The sequence below is a fragment of the Pogonomyrmex barbatus genome, unplaced genomic scaffold (assembly GCF_055798465.1).
Source record: "Pogonomyrmex barbatus isolate J1 unplaced genomic scaffold, ASM5579846v1 scaffold4, whole genome shotgun sequence".
In the NCBI taxonomy this organism is placed as follows: domain Eukaryota; kingdom Metazoa; phylum Arthropoda; class Insecta; order Hymenoptera; family Formicidae; genus Pogonomyrmex; species Pogonomyrmex barbatus.
Window position 1 is genome coordinate 2316675 of NW_028297138.1, and position 24379 is coordinate 2341053.

Consider the following 24379-nt stretch of genomic DNA (forward strand, 5'->3'; position numbering starts at 1 on the left):
TAAATTAGAAGATAAGAATTGGCCAATTATAGATTTCATATATAATAAGAATACTTGACTATGATTGATCAATTCTTAGTCTGACTTATGATCTATTACTTATGATTTATTGTACCTAACAAAATTACCTTTTAAAAAAAGTAAAAAATAACGCCAAGTTTCGCCTCTTTTCTTATTTATGTAAAAGAAAGAATTTTATACAAAAATTTCCATCTACAAAAGCGTTTTGTAAATGGAAAAAGAGAAAAGTCATTACACAAGTATATGTAATATATGTAGAGAAGAAAAATTGATTGAAATTGATGATGCGTAAGTTAAGAAACAGCAATGGCCCAGAGATACTAAAGATATTTATATATTATTATTATTTTCACAAGAAAGTTTTAATAAAAATATGTAATAAGCAATATAAGATGAAAATATAGATGCAGATTTTACATAATATGTTTTCAAATTTTTATTTATACTTAATTTTTATCCGCAGAAGCTTTTATCATTTACCAGACTTTTTCATTTTTCAATTACTTTTTATGTAGAATCAACATATATATTTATATAGAATTCAACATCATATTATGATATAATCATGCAGCGAAGAATAAAAATTTATATTGTTTATAAAATGATTAACATAACAAAATGAATGATATTACAACTTACTTTTTATAAAAAAATTAAAAATGTCGCCAAGTGTATGCGCAGTGTGTATGTGAAAAATTATTATATAAAAGTGTTACTTTTTAATGGAAAAAAAGTTTTGCAAAATTACGTCATAAAAAAAATTATGTCATCTTACTAATGTTCAAATATATAATATTCTAATAATATGTATTATTTGTATAAATGATTTGATATAAAAAAAGTGGCGTCAAGTTATAGCTATCTCGAAAGTTCAATATACAACTGTTTTTAAAAAGTAGAACCTGTATATATATATATATATATATATATATATATATATATATATATATATATCTTTATATTCTCATTAAAGCTTTCTTATTTTAAAACTCAAATGACAGTAATTCTAATTCTTTTTAAAAAATAATGATATCATGAAATTGTATTACCTGACTTAATTTAAATAATATTGTTGTACCCCGGATGGGCTACAACATTAATATTTGAGATAGTCGGGTTCATCAAGCCTAAGGAATTGGAACTCCGAGCAGGATCAAAGGAATGTAGGGATCCTCGTGAAATCACAAAAAACACATACTTTCTTTAATTTAATTGATTTATTTTAACAAGTGCACAAATACTTGATATTATAACGATTATATTTTACACACGTTTACGCGTCATCGGGCAGCTCGGCGCGTCTCGCGTTACTCGGGCGGCCAACGACCAGTGTGACACCTGAGCTACTGATAATACGGCTCGCGTGAACTTCGCGACGGGATTCCGTAATATCTTGCGCGACTTTTATAATAATGATTCCGCACGACTTATAATTTTGACTCTCTCTATTCCGTTTTGTGTAACCGATTATATAGACTGATTGATGCCCGATTAGCATTCCGATCGGTTGCATCGATTGATTGCGTGATATTGATTGATCAATATCACGCTCGATTTGATCATCAAATTTAGGAATTTGCTGATAGGCTTTTCACAATATTCTCGCGTGATGCATTTCTGTGGTCTTTCGAAAGACTGGTCGCAATTTCGGCGATCACACATTTGTGTCGTCTTTTGAAAAACTTTTTCCGAGATTCATGCAGACTACTTTTGTTGCCATACGAACTTTTATTATTAGTTGTAGGTCTGGCTACAACAATATGTATTCAATCTAAGTAATATATTTCTTAAATAATATCATGTATACAATTTGTATAAAAGATCTATTAATAATTGACGCCAAGTTATATAAATTATTATATTTCAAAGTTTCAAAAATAAGACCTAATAATATTATATACTATTATTATATATTATATACTATCAAAAATAAGACCTAAAAAAATTATATACTATAAAGGATTTAATGCTTCATATAACAATAACGTTTTATTAAACACTTCATTATTACACTCAACATATGTTTTCTAATTAATAACCATTAGAATTCCAAAACAGTACAATATTATAACTATTTAATTATAACTATTAGATTTCCAAAACAGTTACAATATACACACGATATAGATAAATACTATTCTGCCACGCATTCTACTATATATTTTAAGTCGAGCGATATATTTTAAATATAGAGCGACCTCAGAATCAAATAGACATACAAAAACTTGGCGCACCTGAGTCACATTAAAACTTCTTTTAATAATATATGTTATAAGTAATAGACAGTTTTCTAAATTCGAATAAAGATTTTAATATTTTTTATTTATACCCTTACTATAACTTACTATATTTACTTTTTTATTTAATACTGATTAAATTAAATTAATAGTTCTGTATATTAATTAATTAATAATATATATTTATTTATTATTAATGAATTTTTTATTAAACATATTTGTTTCCGAACTTGACTTGAAAAGTAATATTTACAGAATTAATGGTAAAAATAAGTAGCGTATTTTAATAAAATAAAATACAATAAAAACGTATATATACATGTATTACTGATAAGAAATACATAATGTAAGAAAATAAGTTAATGTAATACAATAAGAGTATGATACAGTAAATGTGTATGTACGTATTTTAATGCGACTCGGGCGTGCTATTGTTTTGTATGTCTGTTTGACTTTAAAACGGTTACTCCTCGCTCTCGCGATCCGCGGGATAGCTGCAGTCGGATTTGTCCGGGTGAGAGGACGAGTGTTAATAAAATAACGAAATGCGTGAATTTAATTATATACACTTATTTATTCTAAGTTTACTATATTTACTATGTACAGTTTTACAGATTTTAATTCAGACTACTGATTGGTTCGGTTTTAGGTTATATATAATATTTACAACGTTCTGATTTCCAGAATCGATTTTCCTGGCAAGAGTCAATGAATCTTACGTAAACGCGGGCGTATTCCGAGAATGACTTCTTTCAGGAATTCGGCGTGTCGCGAGGGTAGGTGCGCGGGGCGCGAGGTGTTTATTCGCGTAGTCGAATCAGCTGTTCGTCTGTCAGTTGTTAGTTTCTGAGCTTGATCTGGAATTCGGATTTAGAGTTTTACTGTGGCTTCGGAATTCAGGAAACTCCCTGTTCCGAACTGACAGTGATGGATTTTGCATGCAAAGGCTTGCTTTTCGGAGCCCAAGCTAAGAAGCTCCTTAGCTTGTGAAAGGCTTGTGTGCTCTGGAGGTAGGAGCGACTTTCGCCAGAAGCGTCTGGCAGCTTAAGAAGCGCCCTAGAATCGCTTTTCGAATCAGGAGAGAAATATCGAGACTCGCACTGAAATGGGTTGCTGTTTCGCCGGTAAAAGGCAAAGATCATTCGCCGAAGCCGGTTAACATATCCGAGCCAACCATAGATCGAGAATAATCGGATACGAGTCGGCCGCGCTCGGATTCTGGGGTCGACTCCGGGGATGATCTCGCCGGAAGATCCGCGAAGTTCGTCGAACGCGCTCGGCGATTCTGCGAAAATGTTTGATGGCGCAGTCGATAGCGGAGCCAGCGGCGGCGGCCTAGCGCGCGATTTATCGTGTTCTCACGTGCTGTTCACGTGAATCCGTGTTGTTCGGATTTCTGTTGCGTCTGGTAGTCGACGTGAATTACCCGACAGGGATCGCGGGGGGAATCACCGTGTCGGTACCCCGACGGATGGTCGGTCGGGGACGCTAACTATAGATGTAATTAATGTCGATTTACAATTTGTTTATGGAGGGGGAGGTGATTCAGGCGCGTCGTTATAATTTTAAGGTCGCTCTATATAAAAATATATCACTCTACTTAAAATATATAGCAGAATGCGTGGCAGAATAGTACAATTATTTATATCGTGCAATATTGAAACTCTTTTGGAATTCGAGTTATTAATTAAAAAACATATATTGAGTGTAATAATGAAATGTTTAATGTTTAATGAAACGTTATTGTTATATAAAGCATTAAATCCTTTAGAATATATAATTATTAGGTCTTATTTTTTTGAAACTTTGAAATATAATAATTTATATGACTTGGCGCCAAATATTAATATCAGATCTTTTATACAAATTGTATACATGGTATTATTTAGAAATATATCACTTAGATTGAATACATATTACTTGAATTGAGTCAGGTAATACAATTTCATGATATTATTATTTTTTTAAAAAGAATTAGAACTATTGACTCATTTGAGTTTTAATAAGAAGGCTTTACTGAAAATATAAAGATATATGTCACACAGGTTTTATTTTTTAAAAGTAGATCAGTTGTATTAAACTTTCGAGATAATTATAACTTGGCGTCACTTTTTTTATATCAAGCCTTTTATACAAATAATATATATTATTAGAAGAGTATTATATATTACTTGAACATCAGTAAGATGACGTAATTTTTTTTATGACATAATTTTGCAAAACCTTTTTTTCCATTAAAAATTTTTCCATTAAAAAGTAACACTTTCATATAATAATTTTTCACATACACTCTGCGCATACACTTAGCGACTTTTTTTACTTTTTTATAAAAAGTATTTAAAACTTTGTTATAAAAAGTAAGTTTGTTGTGATTAAAGGAGACCATGATGTAAATGCTGAAAGAAAATTGTGACTTCTCAAAAAGCGTATAGAAAGTATAGGCGCAGATGTTCCAGAATTATTTTTTGTCTCTATACAGTGTAACTAAATAATTTCTAAATAGACTTTGTATATCTATGATCGCTAAAGAGTTCCATTCTATACATGCGCATAGCTATATAAATTACTCCAAAAATAGAAATTCTTAAGTCTAATTTTTCCTTTGTATTTTACAAAATTAATATTATAATTGTAATTTATAATTGTAAATATTCATATGTTAGAAATATTTTAGAATAATTAAAAACGTTAGCAAAATTGAAAAAAATATAAATAATTATATTAATCAAATTAATTATTTTAATATTATAGTTTTTAATATTATAGTTTAATATTATAGTTTAGCATTGATAAATATATAATAATATATATTTCTTGTTTCATTTTGTATAGTGTTTCTTCTTTCATATCTAAATAATTTTAAAATAATATGAAATAAATCATACTCACTATAATGGATTAGAATCGTAGAGTTTTCTGTTTCAGGTTTCAATTCAGTGGTACAACTCCTCCAAAGACCTATATTTTTGTAGATTAATGTTTGATTAACTTTTCCAACTTTTTCCAGGGGTAAACCTTGATTATCTGATGATTTTAATATTAACCAATGATCAGTTCCTATAGCCACAGACCATATACACACCGAGAGACTCACGAGAGCAGTACATCCCAGAAGAATTCGCCTCTCAAAAATAACCTATTAAAAATATTAAATTAATATTTTTAAACGGATATTAATTTTTATTTAATCTATATAATAAATTGTAAGATTTCAAAAAATTTTTCATTGAACTTTAATTAAATTGATATATAAATAAATATTTATTTGTTACATTCTTTCAGCTTCGAAAGAATTTATAGAAATTCAAATATATATACCAAAATTGTTGAGGAAAGTCGCATAGTAATATATAATAAGTCTCCTAAAGAGACACTTTTTTATTTCTCGGAAATTAAAGTCTGTTTTTCATTAATACTGATAAAAACATAATCGGTTTAAATAAGAAATCTAGATTAAAAAAATAAAAACGCACAATTCATACATTTGTAGCCATTATTCATATATTTCTATGTAAAATCAATCATTAAAAACTGATTTTTTTCAAATGTAAAAACAAAATTTTTACGATATTCTTTTATAAATTACGTAGTTTAAACAATAGTGAATATTATTAATAATATTAGGGCGTTTTGCATATTTGTATTATAGTTTTCTGAAACTATTTTATTTATAAATTAACAAAAGGGCAATAAAATAACAATCAAGCATAATATTATACTTTGTTGCTAACAAGGAAAATCTCAGAAGTGATCATCGAGTTTTTCAGCAACAAACATTATGCTTGATTGTTATTTTATTGTCCTCTTGTTAGTTTATAAATAAAATAATTTCAGGAAGCTTCAAATATGTAAAACGTTATATTATTAATAATATAACGTTTAATATTATTAATTTGTTTGATGATTTAAAAAAAAAGTTATGAGTCGGCGCGTCTATCGACATGCTCCACACAGCAGATAAGCAGATAGCTCATAAGAAGTTTAAATTGCTGAACTCTCGAGGAGTTTACAAAAGTCTACTAATTAAATAAGCTCGCAGGAAGTTCAAATTGCTAGCTTAAATAAGCTTCCAATGAGCTTACAAAATTCGATTAAATAAGATTGCAGGGAATTCATATTGCTGAGCTCTCGAGAACTTACAAAATTCGACTAAATAAGCTCGCAGAGATGTTGCTGAGCTAAAATACCTGCAAGATTTTTATATAAATATTGTATAAAATATTTAGAATTTAAGAATAAAAATTAAGTTGAAATTTGAAAATAATTTTATTCAGCATTTTTCATTATATCGAATTTTATAATATTCCAAGTAACAAGATAACGTCATTATGACGATGATTTAAGATCATTTTTCGTCATTCCTTACAAAATTCGACTAAATAAGCTTGCAGAGATGTTGCTGAGCTAAAATACCTGCAAGATTTTTATATAAATATTATATAAAATATTTAGAATTTAAGAATAAAAATTAAGTTGAAATTTGAAAATAATTTTATTCAGCATTTTTCATTATATCGAATTTATAATATTCCAAGTAACAAGATAACGTCATTATGATGATGATTTAAAGTCATTTTTCGTTATTCGACGTCAGTATACTAAATAATGACGTAAAATAAACGTAATATTTGTCACGAAATATTATCGTCATAAATATATTGTCATTTAATCATCATTTTTAAGTCATCTTTAATAAATAAATAAAAAAATAACAATATTAATCACTATCTTTCTTAATTAACTATAATATAGAAGAAAAAGAAGAAAAATATTTCCCATATTTAATGCAATTATTAACAAATTTATAAACAAGTAAGAAAATATATACAACAATTAATAAACAATCTTCATAAGAAAAATGATTCTCATTAAACATAATATAGGTTCACGACTTTATATATGTAAATTAAATTATCTACAAAAATTACATATATAATCGAGATTTTAAAATTGAAACTGTTTATACGACAATATAGTAACATTCATTAACCGGATCTATCATATTTTATGTCACAATTCTGTATTGTAGGAATGTTAGTTAGATATATAGCTTTTCTGAAGCCATCCGAGATAAGTTATCTGACAACACTTTGAATAATATAAAAGAGTCTACTTGTCTGATATGTCACTCACTCACTACTCGCACTCTTATTCGTTTCTTAATTTTATGGCGATAGTTTTACGCGCACTCTTTCACACTAGCGCCACTGCTTTCTATTGACTCCTTACAGTTCGGCCCTCTTGCATCATCATCCGCCCCGGATGATGCCCAATCACCAAGATCTGGTTCGGTCCACCGCTTCAGGTATTCGGCACAGATAGAAGTCTTCGCTGAAGTCCTTCAGAATTTCTGGCTTTCACTACGTCATAGGTATCGTGGGGTTTAACTCTTGTGACACGATACGGCCCTAGGTACTTGGGTTTTAGTTTTAACCCTGGCTCTAACTGCGTGCATTTGATTGCCACCAAATTATCGATATTATACTTATTTGGGTCCCTTCATCGTAAGTTATATTGCTTTTTGTTTTCTAGCTGCACTTTTTCTATTTGTTTTCTTTGTATCGTCTCGCAGTTATTGTCTTACGACATTGTAATGATGAGCCATTTTTTGCTCAATTGTCTCTTTTATAGCGAGATCTTCCTTGGCTTTCATCCTGGCGCCTATCAGCAGTTCAAAAAGTAGTATCAATGTTGTGATGATAGGTGGAATTTATAGGACCTGTTGTAATCTTGCAATGTGCTTGTACCACTTAATGGGTTCGTCAATTGATATCTTGGCTAATACTGGAATAATTGTCCTATTGATTCTTTCAATTTGCCCGTTGGCCCTTAGCAAACTAGCGATGACCTTGATGTGTTCGATGTCTTCGCTACGGCAATAGTCCTCGATTTCAGCTGATGTGAAGGCAGTACTTCGGTCGGAAATAATCTGACTTGGATTGCCGAAGGTATTCTTTTGCATCTTCAACTTCTCAATAACTTGGATGTCACGGTCTTCGTTGAATACAGCCATATCAATTTAGTAAAAGCTGATGGCCAGAATATGTTTGTAGCTCTTATGCCTTGATTCGAGTGGTCCTAAGTGATTCACGTGGAGTGAGTATGCAACGTAAGTATGCAACGGGATATTCCCTTTGTTCAGAGGCAGGTACTCATCTCGTTTCCCTGCTTTTTTGTTGATCAAGATACATCTCATACAATTGACAATACACTTTTCAACTTTAGTGTGAAGATTTGGAATAAAGAATTCTCGTTTCATTTCTTCTTCTGTTCTTTTGATGATGAAGTGCCCTTTCTCATGTGCATTTTTGATAATCTTATTTTGCACTAAGAACCACAATCAGTTCACAGCCATCTAAATGTTTATAAACCAAACCGAAGCAAGTAATTTTGATACGGTCCTTTCTCTAGCAGCTTTTTAATATCTCTGATGGAAGCGTCGTTCTCCTGCGCTTTCTTCATTCTCGAAACGATATCGTTAGTGGTATCTATCGCCATCACGAGGTAGTGATTAAGCGCGACCACGTGCTTCAGTCTACGTGCTGGAGCTATGTCGATGTTTAATGAAGTAATCATACTTCTCCAAAACTAAAGTCCATTTCGCTATTCGGGGCGTGAGATCTTCCATAGTTTGCTGGAATGCGGTGCAATCCGTCAGAATCCTAAATGTCTTGCTCAGTAAGTAGACACGGAATTTTTTTAGAGCCTCCACCACAGCTAGGGCTTCGAGCTCATAGCTGGAGTATTTCCTTTTAGTCTTCGAGGTCTTTTTACTCATGAAGTACACGGAATGTAGCTTGCCATCCGCGGGAAGCCTCTGCAGAAGTATTGTCTCATAGCTATCTTGGCTGGCATCTATGTGAACTTCGGTCTCATATTCTTGATTATAGATGCTTAAAACTAGCTCTTTGATTAAATGTTCTTTCAATCTTCTGAATGCGTCAGTCTCTTCTTTTCCAAATCAGAAACTCCGTTTCTTCTTCAGTGTGTCACTTAACGGTTTAGCAATTTCGGAATAATGAGGGATAAACTTCCTAAAGTACCCGGTCAAACCGAGGAAACTCTGTATTTGTTTAATAGTCTTCGGTTCGATGAACCTTAAGACTGCTTTTGTCTTTTCTGGCGAGAGATACAATTTCCCATCCTCTATTACGTGTCCCAAAAACTCGATACGCCGTTTGTAATTGACACTTTTTTTTTGTTGATTTCCAACTCATATTCTTCCACGCTTCAACATCAGTTTCAGTCTTTCCACTGCCTCTTCCTCATGTGTTGCCGGTATTATCAAATCGCCAATATATAGTAATGCGATCCCTTTCACTGTCATGTCATAGAATATTTCCATTAATGAATCGTTGGAAGACAGCTGGCGCATTGCATAAACCGAATGGCACTTTTAGAAATCTATATTGTCCGTCATGCGTTACGAAAGTATATTTTTGACTGTCTTTACTCACAGGAATATGAAAGAATTCGTTTTTAAGAGGAACTAAAAACTCGAGAGTGTTCAGTCTGTCCAGGATATCCTCTATAAGAGACAAAGGATAGCGATCCTTTACTATTACTCTGTTAATTGGCCGATAGTCAACACAGATTCGTGGCGTACCATCTTTCTTTTTGGTCATGACGACCTGACTAACGTATTCTGATAAGCATGGTTCTATTATTCCTTCAATCCATTGCTTCACTTGTTCAGCCATCATTTTCCTCTCTAGAAATGATAAACGTCTTGGGCGTAGATCTTCCGATGCTCATTCGTGGTAATAGTTATCTCGATATCCAGCTCTTTAATCTTTTTAGGCACGTAATTGTTCATTAGATCTTTCACTTCCTTTCTTCTTCTCTCATCAATGATGTGCCTTACTGTGGACATATATTCCTCAATGACGTAGCTTGGTGAGAGAATGATACTTGTGTCGGGTGTCTTATTGATCATGATGTTATCCTGATTTATATTGACTTTCGCTTGCGACAATAATTCGTTTCCGATTACTGCATCTATTATCATGACATCATCAGTTACTACATAAATCGTTACCTGAAAGTGGTCACCGTCGATTGACATGACGTCGTCAAAATGTCTTATGAACTTCACTTTACTTCCACCAAATCCGGAAAATTGGAATTACGAATTCTTCAATGTTGGCGCCCCTATTCTATTATGCAAACTCGATCGTATAATATTAAACTGGCTGCCCGTATCTATTAGGGCGCTCCACTTCTTACCTCTGATTTCGACTATTTTTTGTATGCTTTCTGGGGCGTCCAAACTATTCACTGGTTCGGTTTTTCTTGTGTCTTCTTCTGCACCCCTCGTCTTCTTCGCCTGGTCTTTCTTGCAATCGAACGACTTATATCCGAATTCCTTGCAACGGAAATATTTGATCGCCTTACTCTTGTTGATGTACATCGTCGACTTATGCGCCGCAGTTGAAGCATCAGACTTCCTTCTTCGTTTATTTTATTTTCTTATTTGTAGCAGAGTTACAACCAGAGTTGTTCTTACCCGTACTAACATTTTTTGTTCTCATTTTCTCATAGATCTTCATTTTTTCCTTAAATTCTTTTAAGCTTCTTGCGCCGTACAGGACGCCTTTATTTGTCGTCTATACATCAATAACATATTGAAACAGTGCTTCTTCTTCTATTTTGCCTCTTGCCACTATTTCTCTCATAGCGAGGAAGTATGCTTGCACAGACTCGTCCTTCTTCCTCTTGTCCAACTGTCTGTACAATTCAGCGCTGTTTAATCAGTCACTGAATTCGTCTTCCAGCGCTCTCTTTTCTCTACGAGGTTCGGCCTCTTTCCCTTTGTATAAACATTTTGGTTTGTAATAATTTTTTGGCAAGTTTTTGTCCGTCCATCCAAAAAGTTCGGCTACTTCCTCAAAATCCGTGACCCATCGAGCTGCTGGATATTTCTCATCTCCGCTGAAAGACCTAATCGAATCTTTTACGTCTCTGAATGTTATAGCAAATTTATTTTTCGTCATTGCTCATTGCTTTCTTACTTGACCAGTCGTCTTCGTCCCTATTACTCGCTCTATCCTCGTCATCTTTCTGAGGCTCTTTGTTATCGTTGCTGGTTAAAGGCAAAGTCTTCATTATTGTCTTCTTCGTCGTCATTGCTCATGCCTCATCTTCGTCTTCCTCATTTTTGTCTTCTGTGTCGTTATTTGCCTCACTGAGCGAGTCGAGATTCATCAAGTAACCACAGATTCGTTAGCTTAGCTCTTTCTTTGTGCTTGAGTAGTCAGTTGCTAAAATGTGCTAAAATTACAAATTACTACTAAATTCCTCCATCCTAGATAAGCATTCATGTATGCTAATTTTATTTTATACTCTTCTGATCTGCTCTCAAACGTGAAACCTCTAAATTCGCGAAGCCGTTTTCTATTGCTTTGGTCTCCCTCTTGTTCGAACACTAACTTGTATAACGCTCTAATAGCTTTCGTAGATTTCGTCTTGAGGTTATTGGCTATGACTTTTATTTGCTGAAGATTTTTCGTCATAATTATCTTAATAGTTTTACCTTGGAAATAATGCAACAACTCTCGCCGCCAACGCCAATTTAACCTCTCAAAAGCGTCGTTTTTTCCTTTGGCACAATAATTCTCTTTTTTCCAATCCCGGCTGAGCCTCCAAATTTGTAGGAATGTTAGTTAGATATATAGCTTTTCTGAAGCCATCCGAGGTAAGTTATCTGATAACACTTTGAATAATAACTTTGAAAGAGTTTACTTGTCTTATATGTCCCTCACTCACTCACTACTCGCACTCTTATTTGTTTCTTAATCTTGTGGCAGCCATTTTACGCGCACTTTTCCGCACTAGCGCCACTGCTCTCTATTGGCTCCCCACAGTATTCACTTATATCATCGTTTCAATAGCAGGTTTTATCAATATAGAAGTTAAACAATATCGTGCAGAATCCCAAATAGAATGGACCGTTTTAGAAACAAGAACTCGTACAATAGTATGAAACTCCCGGGCAACTTAAATGAAAGTTTCCCGAATACTATTTTTAATGCTCGCAGATAACTCCTAAAATGTAATTTCCAAGCTCCTCACAAGCTTAAATGAAATTTCCAGGGAACTCTCAACGGACAGTGGAGCTCTCGGAAAGCTTCGTGTTTCTTTGGAAACTAAAATGAAGCTAAAAATTTTATGAGCTCCCCGAAAACTAATGTTGTGTGGGGCTTCATTTTCGAGTCAAAAATTTTTAAAAATCTGAAAAATTGGCTGCTCTGGCGAATCCGATTCGCATCCGAACGACAACCTTTTTTTCTTTAATATGTGTTTTTTATTTCGTTCTGATAATTTGAATATCAATATCATAATATACCAATTTTTGTAACTACAAATTTCTTCTACTCCGTTTTCAACAATCATCCTGAAATATTCCAAGCAATTCGAGCCCATAATATAAGTGTTCACTTTGTAAATCAAAGGACGCAAGTTCAAGTCTGGTTATAAGTAATCCCTTTTCTTCTTTTTTTAATAAGTTGTCTTATTTACTTCGCGGCTTTTATGATATTGATATTAATTTTAAAATAATTATTTCTATTTTTCATCATAAATATGATATCAGAAAATTATTCATAAAAAGTAAAAGTAAAATTAACTACAGATCGTACATATTAATAATACAAATGCAACATTTCATCAATTTTTATGATTGTAAAGAAGGATCAATTTGAATATTATTAATGCTAAAAAATTATTCGCAATTCTTTATTACGATTTTATAAAATATCTAATCAATATTTTATTAGATAAATGTATAATTGTTATATAATATTTAATTGTTAATACTTAATTAATCGTTTCACTGTTATGTTAATATATTAATGTGTAACGATACATCTCAGCATCGTTTCGACCAACATCCATCCGGTCAACAAAAGGTGCCTAGCTAATAAATTTTGAAAACGTGTATAATAAAATCATGGCCAACGGCTATACATGTAATCCGTACTATTTAGCGCGACGCGCCGAAAACTCCTGAGTGCGCCCAAAGAAGTCTGAACGCAATTCTCAAATTGACAAACAAATAAATAAACAATTGCTTAATGATAATTATCGAAATCCGGCAAACAATACCCGTGGATCGAACCAAAATCATCCAAAACATCGATCCACGAAATATAAAAAACTAGATTTCGCGATAATTAAATGACAATCTCGATTTCCTCGGAATCATTTGTCGGGCTCGAATAAGTGAGATCGAATCCGATCCCAAAAAGATTGGCGAAGAAAAGAGGTTGTGCGTACGCAGTCTCAGCCAGGAGTTATTGGCAAAAACCAATTCTCGTTCCTCTACATCTTCCGAAATCCGCTAGTAGTATGTGGGGTGCTATGGGGCATCAAAACAAACCCCCACCACTTTCCTACTAGCGCCAAGGACGTGAGCCTCCAGCTGTTAAGATAGGGCCTGGAAATGGAGCGTTCTGGCTGAGAGGCGTGGCCGGAGATTTATAATTAGATAATTAGTGGTGCGTTCTGATTGGATTCTCCCATAGTTGCCCGGCGTGTGATTGGACGCTCCCATAGTTGCCCACGCGCGTGATTGGATGCTCCCAAAGCTGCCCGGTGTGATTGGTTGTCGAAATGCTAGACGAAAAGATAGGAGGAAAGGGGTGAAAGTGTCTGGAGGTGTTCGGGGTCCGACAAAATGGCGTGTGTAAAGATGGCGGACACCCGAGGAGAATTTTTACCGGAGTCTGATCGGGAGTGCGATAAAATGACGACAAGAAGGATGGGGATTGAAGAGGGATACCTGACCAGCGAAGAATGGAATGCGATGGGAAAACAGAAATGGACAAGTTCGCTTTAGATGTTTTAACGACCTCGGAGTTATACGAAGCTCTTATCCTATGACAAACGCAATGTCTGCAAAATGTTTTAGATATCTCTAGTTTGAAGTAATGTAGCTAGGATTAATTTTAGGTTGGAGGGAAAATAAGAGGGTTGGAATTTAAGTTACAAAATCATTAAGTTTATTATTATTATTATTATGTAATACATCATTGTACATATCATTTCATAATAGTGTTTTTTAATATTTACTTATTCTTAAAAGTACAAGTTTGTATTGGCAGCACGTTATATGAGATTTATCGCATTTACTTTTTCCTTGAAGAAAGATTTTACGAAATAATTGTACAATTAATCTATCATTATCTTCGTAATCCTCGCTGAATGTTTCGAGAAATTGTTTAAGATTATAACCACGGGACAAATAATAAAGAAATACGGCAGAAATACAGCAATATTGTCCACAAGTTTGAAAAAATGTGTCCTGTAGACGCATGATGTTTCATCTATGGGTAATAGAGTTTCGTTGAAGTCGTAGATTGAATCTGGAATCCAAGGGAGGTAGTCCGTAGCTATCGAAATAAGTGCCTTCTCCATGCTTGTCTATGTAGAAGGCAACCCAGTGTTGTCTAGGGCGATCGTGATTATCGGTGTTCGCGACGATGGCCGTCGACTTCGTCCACACCATCGGGATTCTGTCGCAGGATACACATCCGCATGTCCGACACTGAGATGACGCAGCGCCCGTAAGATTTCGCGAATTCATCTCTCGCAGAAAGGGGAGACGATTCAGTTATTCCCCGCTCTCTGATATTGCTATATTTTTATTCTCTTGCTTGGATTTTACGGTAGAAGTCTCCTTTTTTTCATGTGCGAGTTTCGATACTCTTCTTTCTCCGCTTTCATTTGTTCGCACTTCGCTTGTTCTGTTTTCAAGCTCTTATTTCTCCACCTAAGGAGATTCGGAAAATTTCGTTTTATCATAAAAACTCCGCTTTCTATATCGTCATTGAAACTTTCATCGGTAAAAGAATCATCGTTGCTCGAGTTACAGCTGCTGCCTTCTTGCGATTGCATCCAGTATCTCAGTTTGCACGCATAACGCGCAACGAAATTTGTTAGAATTTCGACGAAACCCATGATGACCGCAGCGTAATTCATGCTCCTCGTCTTCCGCTAGGTTTTTGAATGCGAGAGAGATTCCTTCTAGATTATATACGTTTCTGCCGAGCGTCTTTTGCAAATAAAGTACTTTCTCACAGCCTCTGCTATATATATAACGTACCCGTCCTACAATTTCACGTAGTTCCACCGTGAAATGTTCGGAATTGGCTTCCGTCAATCCATTCGATACCGTGGAAGTTTTGCGAGAGCCAGTTGTTTTCTTTTCTCGATTTTTCGGGTAAATTCGATGAACGGATATGGTGGCAGCACAATCCAATGATCTATGAAAGCTTCGTTAACCCCGATGAGCGCAACTTCCTTCGGTATAACCTTTCCCTCGATGTCACGGAAACCTTGAATATCGACGATTATATCCATGATGTAGAATATGCTTTTTTCCGAAGCGACGTAGTTCATGTGTTGAGTAAAACTGAAGCTGTTTTCCGTTGTAGTTTGAGTAAATATAAGGAGTGACCACAGTGGGGGATGAGGTTTCCCACCATTGTCTTTATCCGCTAAAATCTACAATGATTTGATGCGAAGAGTCGATTTCCATCACGTTTTCGAACTCTGCATAAAGGATACAATTAATCGTTGTTGTAATCGCCTTTTCGAATCGTATCTCTAATCGTAAACTTCCATGTCTGACAAGATTCTAATGTCCTGCGCAATTTGCCGATAGATCGGGAGTGAGATCGAAAACGAAAAGCGTGAATCCATCGGCATAATCTTCTCTGCTTATGGAATTCCTCTCGTTTAGAAAATGGATGCCAGTTCCCGAGAAGAGGGTGTTATAAGTCTCGATGTAAAGCGGTTCGTCTTTTGAAAAATTTGATTGCAACAGTCTGTTCGGAATTTGCACGCCATCGACATATAACGAGAAGAAATTTATACCGTAATTTTTTAAATTAAATGGATTTAGCTTTCTTTCACCGTTAAACGCTTTATTATCGACGAATCCGACTATTACGCGTTTTGGAAGTTGACCGAGTATCGCATTATCAATCGATTCTCCTACCACTCCTGCGTGAATCGTGAACGTTTTAACTTTGACTCGTGTCAGAGGATACTTGACGGTTGTTTTACTCAACATTCTCACATGATCGAGTAACACTTCGGAGCTTATTTTTGCTCTTCTTATGAGCAAACTAGCATCTAGAATATGTATTTTCAATGTTGAATTGGCTTCCATAAGACAAAACGCATCTCTTGAGCGAACGAGTCTCATTCTAACCTCTACCCCATTAATTAAAAATTTATCCTGATTAAAGACGTCGCAATGAAGATGGCCTATTAGATCCAGCGAACGACTTCCTTGGACGTATCGGGCGCGTCTTACTTGATTTGGGGTTCCCGATTCTAATAGCGCGTCCATATGACCGGGCTCGTCCGTGTTCTAGAGAGAAGAAGTCAGATGGGAAGTTTTGCCGGTGAAGAATAATTTAACAATGCTTCGATGTACGCGCGGTACGCGTAGGCGTTGTTCGGGGGTGATACGAGTTTTTGATTGAAGTATATATCGATCTGGTTGAACATCGAATGTAGTAGAAGATTTACAGGGCTTACTTTGTTTCCTCCTGCCGCTGTTCCAGGGCCGGGTAAACTTTCTACTCGTACGCGAAGGCTTAGCATGATATGCGTGAGATCTAGATAATCTTCTCCGTGTCCGGGTACGACGAATTCTATAGGTGCGTCGTCCGCGAGCGAAGTTACCAGTTTGTAATAAATCCATTGTGAACTCTCGATACTCATTTGAGTAGGTGATAAACTGTAAAGATCGAGCTCACTCTTTAAACACTCGCTCGAATGAGTATGGAGAAAAGATATATTTCTCAAACCTACGATTCACACTCGCGTCAGTTAAGCGAATATATCGGATACGGTGCGCTTTTTCTCGCTATTTCGTCGGCTTTTTAGTTTTTTCGCCGTTGCTTTCCTTTTCGATGATTATTTATTCGTTTTTTTCACGCCGATTTTCGTCGATTTCTTTTTTTTACCGACTCTATGTTTACGAACAGAGCTTCTCCCGGATTTACCGGTGCGTGCGTCATGCCCTCCAAAGGGAAACTGAGCCACGCGCATTTTTGCGGATGTTTTATATCCCGATCCCTTCATTAATTCGCTTATATTTTCTCTGGCTTTTCTCTTGAGATTTCTACCCGATTCCTTGAGTCGCGTTTTGAGAGCTTTCTTGAACGGAGTATTGTTTTCAACATCCTCTATCACGCTAATTCCGATGCGTAAAGCTTCTTTCCCGAGTGCACGTATTCCCCTGCTTAGATAAGGAAGTGCCCTTCTAAATAATCCTCCGAGGAAACTTTCGATCCCGTGACCATGTTGATAGGGTGAACCGACGAAAATTCGAGGAATTCCTCTTCCCCTACCTCCACCGTTCTGCCTTTCGTAATACTCGTCGTATTCCATGGGATGATTAGTTTTTTTCTCAAAGCTTCGAGACTTTCCACCGCAAATGGTAATTAACGGACACGTCTAAAGTAATGTCGCTATCAGCGTTCCGGATTCGAATGGTATTTTTTCTTCACGATGATCTTTTATATCTATTTCAATTTTACGGAATTTCGTTTGACGCAATGGAGTATGTTGCAGAATGGGAAAATATTTTACCAGATTCGCCCCGTACGTGTAATTATAGCCGGATGTATCAATTGAAACGATTCGAAGAAGCGGACTCCGCGTATCGCCGGTTATGTAAGACTCGCAAATGTCGCAATAAACGTATTTTATACGGGGATACTATGCCACATGCTATAAGATTCTGCAGTCCAGAAAGATACAGCGCATCCACTACCGATGGCATAACCGAGTTTCAAAAACGGCGTTAATTCGTTGGAATTAGGTAACTTGTGACGGTAAATTGTGCCGGTATCATCGATGTTGATCCTCAATATTTGAAAAATATTAGCTGGTAAATTTATATAATGAACGAGAGTACAGTTGTCACAATCGATGTTTATACGGACATTACCACCTGAGCCTTTTTGTAGTTCGAAAGTAAAATGCGAATCGATGCGTCTGCACTCTTTATTAATCGCGTAGATAAGTTCCTCTGTATTTTCATAAACCCCTGCCTGTAAGTGCAATTCTTTCACCGTAAACTTATCAGCATTTTTCTCATTCTTTACGCTCTTCAAATCGGCAAATCTAATCTTATTATCTCTTTGACGTACGTGGAAAAGACTGGTGGGAAATTGAATCTCGCTAAGCGCGACTTCCCATTCTCCGAATAAATGTACACTGTGAGGTAATTGTGTGATGAAAGAAGAGGTTGTATTTCTCGGAAAATACTTCTGCTATCGCTTGGAAAAATCATGAAAAATTGCTCCTCCTCCATCTTGGAGAAAAGTTAAATTCGAAACGGGAATCCAACTGTCGAATTTACTGGGATATCCTCGCCAACTAACTAGCAGCTGTTTATTAGCACCGCATCCTCTGCTCTTTATCACACGGTGGACGATAAACTTTTCTTCCGCCAAGTTTATTGACCCATGCTAATTCTTGTTCATAAAAAATCCCATCAATGTGTTCACCCGATAAATCGCACAATTCGTACACGCGGGGTCTTTGTCAATGAAGAATGCGGCAAACTCGAAATATCTCCTCGCTCCACCGCGCTTCGTATCCTTTCTCGAAAGTGGCTTTCGCTCTGCTGACGCGTACGAGATCGTTAACATCGAATTTAGCCTTTTGTTCTACTACTTTCGACGCCCCCTTCTTTCTCTACCCTCTACGCCGCTCCATATTTTCGCGTGCGATGCGCGCATTTTCTCTCTTAACAGTCGTCGGTTGCATTTTGATGGACGAATGACGGGTGTGATCGTAAGCGCGCACGATATCTTGCAGCACTTCGATGTAACGCCGCGTATTTTTATGTGTAAAATAGCACTACACTCGCTCCTTCAACGTTCTATTGAAGCGTTCAACGACGGCGGCTTTGATGTCTGAATTGCGAGTTACGCGATAATGTCTGTATGTCTAATGTATGTCTCTTTCTTTCAGAAAATCTTGCAACGGGCGTGCGGTAAATTCTTTACCCTTGTCGGTTTGTAAGTACACGGGCACTCGTCCATCGCTTCTCGAGAGAATGTTTTGGAAGCCCCTTGTCACGCAATTACTCGTTTTATCCCGCAGCGGTTCCACCCAGATGAATTTGTTAAGTACGTCGATAATCACGAGCAGATAAGAAAATCCGTCGTTATAACTCTTGAGATTACGGAGTTCGATCAAATCGGCCTCCTACAGATCGTCGATATTCGTCACGTTGTAACGTAATCGTGAAAATTTTCGCCTCGAGGGGCGATGCAGTGTGTACGCGTCTTGCGATTTGAGCCAACCAGCTACTTCTTTACGTGAGAAATTCGGTTTAGCGGCACGCGACAAGTTATCCGTTGCCGAATACTCCGCATAGTGCGCTGGGTCGTAATACAAATTTTCAAGCATGGTCATTTCAATCCAATCGAATAAGCGTCTCTTTCTTGCCTGTCGAGAATTTTTCACGAAGGTTATAGGGATATCGTCTTTACGAAAACGCGGCGAAAGGAACAATGCGCATTTCGCTCGCTCTTCTTCTTTGGTCTTGCGTTTTGTCCCTTTCTCGTGCGTCGTACCCTCCTCGTCCCCGTCGTCGTCGTCGTCGTTGAAAGTTTTCTTGGTATTTTCGGGGTGGAACTCGCTTGTGGTAGTGATAATATCTTGACAAATATGATTGCTAACAATTTCTTATTTCCTACGAGTACAGCCGGGATGTTCGTCGTATGCAGTAATCGTGCAAAGTGATCTCTTCCTATTGCTTTCATGGTTTTTCTTTCGCGCATCGCATCGTTTATCAGTTTCGTGATATTCGAATTTTTTATAACGTTATCCTCGATAGTTACGATTCCTTCTTCATTCCAAGTAATTCTCGCGGGTACTGCTTTATCAATCAAATATTTCAAAAGTAAACGTGCCTTGGCACGAAAACTTTTCGGCATATTTTCTCAATATTTTTTCGACGCTTTGCCGCTCGCGCCTACGCAAAGACTCGGCCCGTAGTGTACTGCTTAAGTATTCTTCGAGATAAGAAGATTTGCTCGGTGATTCGCGCGCCGGTTCCGCTATGTCTCTCTCCCGCGCATCTGAATTGTTCTCATCGGCGGCGTTACGCGTCGAATCTTCCTTTTGTGTTTTATCAAAATGAAGATGTCGCCAAAGTACTTCCTTATACAATTTCCATTTCTCGCTTACATCGCGTGGAGCGGATGAATTAAGAATCCTGCTCATATTTGAATCGAGTAGTGATAAAGGCGAGTTGCGATAAAGGGTGTTTTTACGGGATTTAAATTTTCTCCCTGTATCAAATTCTGTCGTGCGGCGTTTTCCGTCGTGCCCATTACCGGATGTTGTTGGAGCTGAAGCTGCATTCTTTTAAGATTATCCATGGAAATCAAGACCATCTTCTTTGCCCTTTCCATAACTCGATTTCTTTTCTCTCGGACCCTCCAGATAATTTTTGAAAATAGGAAGGATAGTATAGGTCCGATAAGATACGGTAAAAATCCGCCTCGCTGTAGTAATAGCTTTTTCTTATTTTTCCAATTACAACGTCTTCTCGCTAAGTGACGCAAAGTTGTTTTATATCTGCTTAGACGATTTTTTTTACTGCGTTCGAACGGAATGTTACCCTTGAGAGTATTGAAAACGCACTCACAGATACAGCGAATGAATTTTTCGTCTGCCCAGCGTAAGAAAGAGGCGCGCTGATTTTTATTCAAATAACACAGCGCTTCAAGAAGACAGATATTTTTCTTACCGATCGAACATTCGCGATTTTTTTCGCATTAATCGATGACGTTCTCTTCTTCATCGCGAGGAACTTGCGCGATTGCCGCGAGAGAATGCGTGGACGATACTTTTATACGAAACTTCCGGAAAAGGATCTGCACTACATAAACGCAATTCGCTGTATCATCGGAAAATATGCTCGTGCGAAAACGATACTCGTCCGGAGTCGATTGTTTTAGATCAAGCAATAAATCCGTGAGATTGAGACGTGGCGTCGTGGATACGCTTTCTCGAGAAACTTTGGATCGTTCGGATAGACTTGACGAGCGAAATGACGAATTTGCGCGCGATCCCGGGGATTTTTGAAAACCACAAAGTAATTCGCGTTCAGAGATATGTCGCGTTGTCCGCGCCCCTGATGAAAGAGATTTTGTGTGATGAGAATTACGCTGAGATTTTTATGATGACTTCTCTCGGTAAACAGATCTACAATCGCTTCGCTCGAAGATGATTCCCTCATAAGATCGTCAATTATTATCAATTTCGGACGAACTGGATCGCTAGAATAATCTTCCGGACGCGGTAATCCCTCGTGAAATTCGATTGCTGCAACGAAATCTCGAGTTTCGTATTGAAGCTGTTGATAAGCATCCTGCCACTCCGCGTAATAAAGCAAAATTCTTTCGAAACGTACATCGGCCATTTCGGATAAATGACGAAGAAATCTCTTCACAAAAATCGTTTTCCCACATCCTGTGGGACCGCACACGATCGACGTCCATCCGGATGTTTCCACCGTACATCCATTTTACGAAATGTCAGATTCGTGTCTGTGCGCAATTTCATAAAGGCTGATGGTTGTGAGGAGGCTGTAAGCTTATCCCTGCGACCGGGGGGCCCACCGCGGTGAAGATACGCTCGCGCCAGCGTTTCCCCGCGGGGCTAGCGAAAAACATCGCGGGGCCAGCTGATTCACACACACACACACACATATATATATATATATATATATAATATATTCTAATATATATATATATATATAATATATATTATATATTCTTATCTTTTCTATAAAAGGTATCGTTTTTATAAAAAAATACAGCGAGGGAAGGAAATTAAAGAGATCAAATTTTTCTGTGCATGTAAATACTTTATTTTTTTAAAATGGAAGGAAGGCAGAAAGGAGTTACGGGAAAAAACATGTTTTAAGAAATATATTTTTATAGATTTATTTAAAATAAATCGAAAATCAATTTTATAAAAATAAAACTTCTTAATTTTAAAATTACAATATTTACTTAAGATATAAATTAATATTAGTACATGTACACATTTACATTACTTTTACATCTCGTTCTCTGAAAAATATTCTCTGAAATTTTACAAAAATTTTTTACAATCTTTGACTAGGGGCGGAAAACTCGATTATTTAAGAAAGATTAGACGAGAAAATTTATTCCGGTGCATAACCGTATGGAACCGAATAACGGTTATTAATAAATCTACGTTTCAGCAATACCGGTGAGCATATCTTTGTTTCATCTCGCGTAACAATGTCGTGAAACGCTATGCGTCGAATTGCACTGAAATGTAGATTTATCGATGGACCGACTTCGTTTTGTTCTTTCCTTTTCTATTAACATATTCTTAATACTGCTAAAATTTATTGACCTGCTATTCGATGAATTTAAAATAATACCCTTAATTTTACATGTTTCGTGTGTGCATCCTGACGGAGTACGAACAATGTACGCATAGAATTTCGGACCACCGGAAACGAACGATTTGATATAGCTATCGCGGCGAAGCTTTCGAGCTCGTCTGTCATATCGCCCAGGAAATTCCCCGTACGCGGTTCATACTCATTCTGATCGCCGGTATTAATATATATACACGAATCCGTGTCGTAATATAAAATCCGTTTATCCAATAATTCTAAGTAACTGTACAATTTTAATCGTGCTTGCGCCGTTGTGTATGCCGCGATCACAACGTTCGTAAGCGGAGAATGCACGACCGCCTCTTTTCGGAGTCGCCACGAAACATATATTACCTCGTCATTTACGGGTAATATATCGGTTATCTCATGCTCAGGACTCGTAAGCAAAGTCATAAATTGGTGGTGAGATTTTATAATTTCGGTATTCAGCAAATTGGATCATTGACCGAATTTTCTCCAAAATAAATTTAAACAAAGCTTAGCGATCGAACATAAACCGGGATTGCGTGCGATGTTTCGCCTGTCGAGTGTGATACCCTCGGTTTCCTCATATTCCCGAAGGTAACGCTCCTTAGCATCATCGTCAGCGTCTTCCCTACATTCGCTCGGCCAGCCGCTCGCTTCTTGTTTTAATTGCAAAAAGGTATTAATATATTCGGCAAACAGTCTGCCTTGACGAGTATCGCTATCGTATCGCGCGACTTTATATTCCCAAATTTCGCTCACATGCGTCACGAGATAACCCTTCTCGACGGCTTTGCGTAATTCACAAGATATCCAGGTACCTTCGAATTCTCGATCCACCGGGCTCTCGTGAGTACACTGAACTTGTGAGAACGTTTCGCAGCAATTCCGACATAACGCAAACAATAATTTACCTTGTACGCGATACGATAGTACCGGATGAAAGAGATCATGTGGTGGGAGTACTTTACATCGCACGAGACCTTCAACCGAGTTGAAATTATAATTTGGTGATACCCTTAACGAAGAACACTCTTGTCCTACGTAAATTTTAGGATGCCCGATCGGGAAAACGCCGGTTTTCAATACGAAAGGATATAGAGAACATACGTCGACGTATCGTATTTTTTCCGTACCTGAAACTTTGTATCGCGTGACGATATTTCCCGTTCTTCCACCATAAAACGTTTCGCGAGGATCGAGAGGAGTGTTCTTTATCAACGGATGATCCTTAAGAAAATTCTGCATTTCTCTATTATTCAAAATTTCTCGGTCGAAGGAGCACTCTCAATTCTCCATCACATGGTAACCGCGTTTATGAAGGCACCATGACATCGCGAGCGTCCGTTCGTAGCGCGCGTCGATCGTATCGCGAAAAGCGTACTATCGCGATTTACTTTAAAACACGAAGGGCACCCATGCCAGAAACAACCGTGAAATTGTAGCACCCAGCGTCGTAACTCATTTTCCGTAACCGTTTCGTAATATCCATCAATGGGTGTGCCATCGACTTTATATTCGCGGTCTCGCCCCGCGTAGATAATGAGATGTCCGAGTTCGCGTTCCATCCACTGCAGAGCTTTGTGCGATTGCCTGTCAACGTTTCTGTAACCGCCCGACAGAATGACTCCTATTTCCTCCTCATACAAAAAGTTTTTACGAAAACTCTCATGCATGT

At 36.7% G+C, this 24379-nt stretch overlaps 1 protein-coding gene across 4 annotated transcripts in view; it reads right to left on the reverse strand.

Annotated features, from left to right (window-relative positions):
* The window catches only part of LOC105423790 (transmembrane protein 114), a 517194-nt gene that overhangs the window by 270535 nt on the left and 222280 nt on the right, over positions 1–24379 (reverse strand). For all 4 annotated transcript variants that reach the window (XM_089081259.1, XM_089081256.1, XM_089081257.1 and 1 more), the window contains one exon: positions 5148–5394. In XM_089081259.1, the coding sequence (XP_088937385.1) occupies positions 5148–5394 (247 nt within the window). The remainder of the gene's footprint in view (positions 1–5147; positions 5395–24379) is intronic.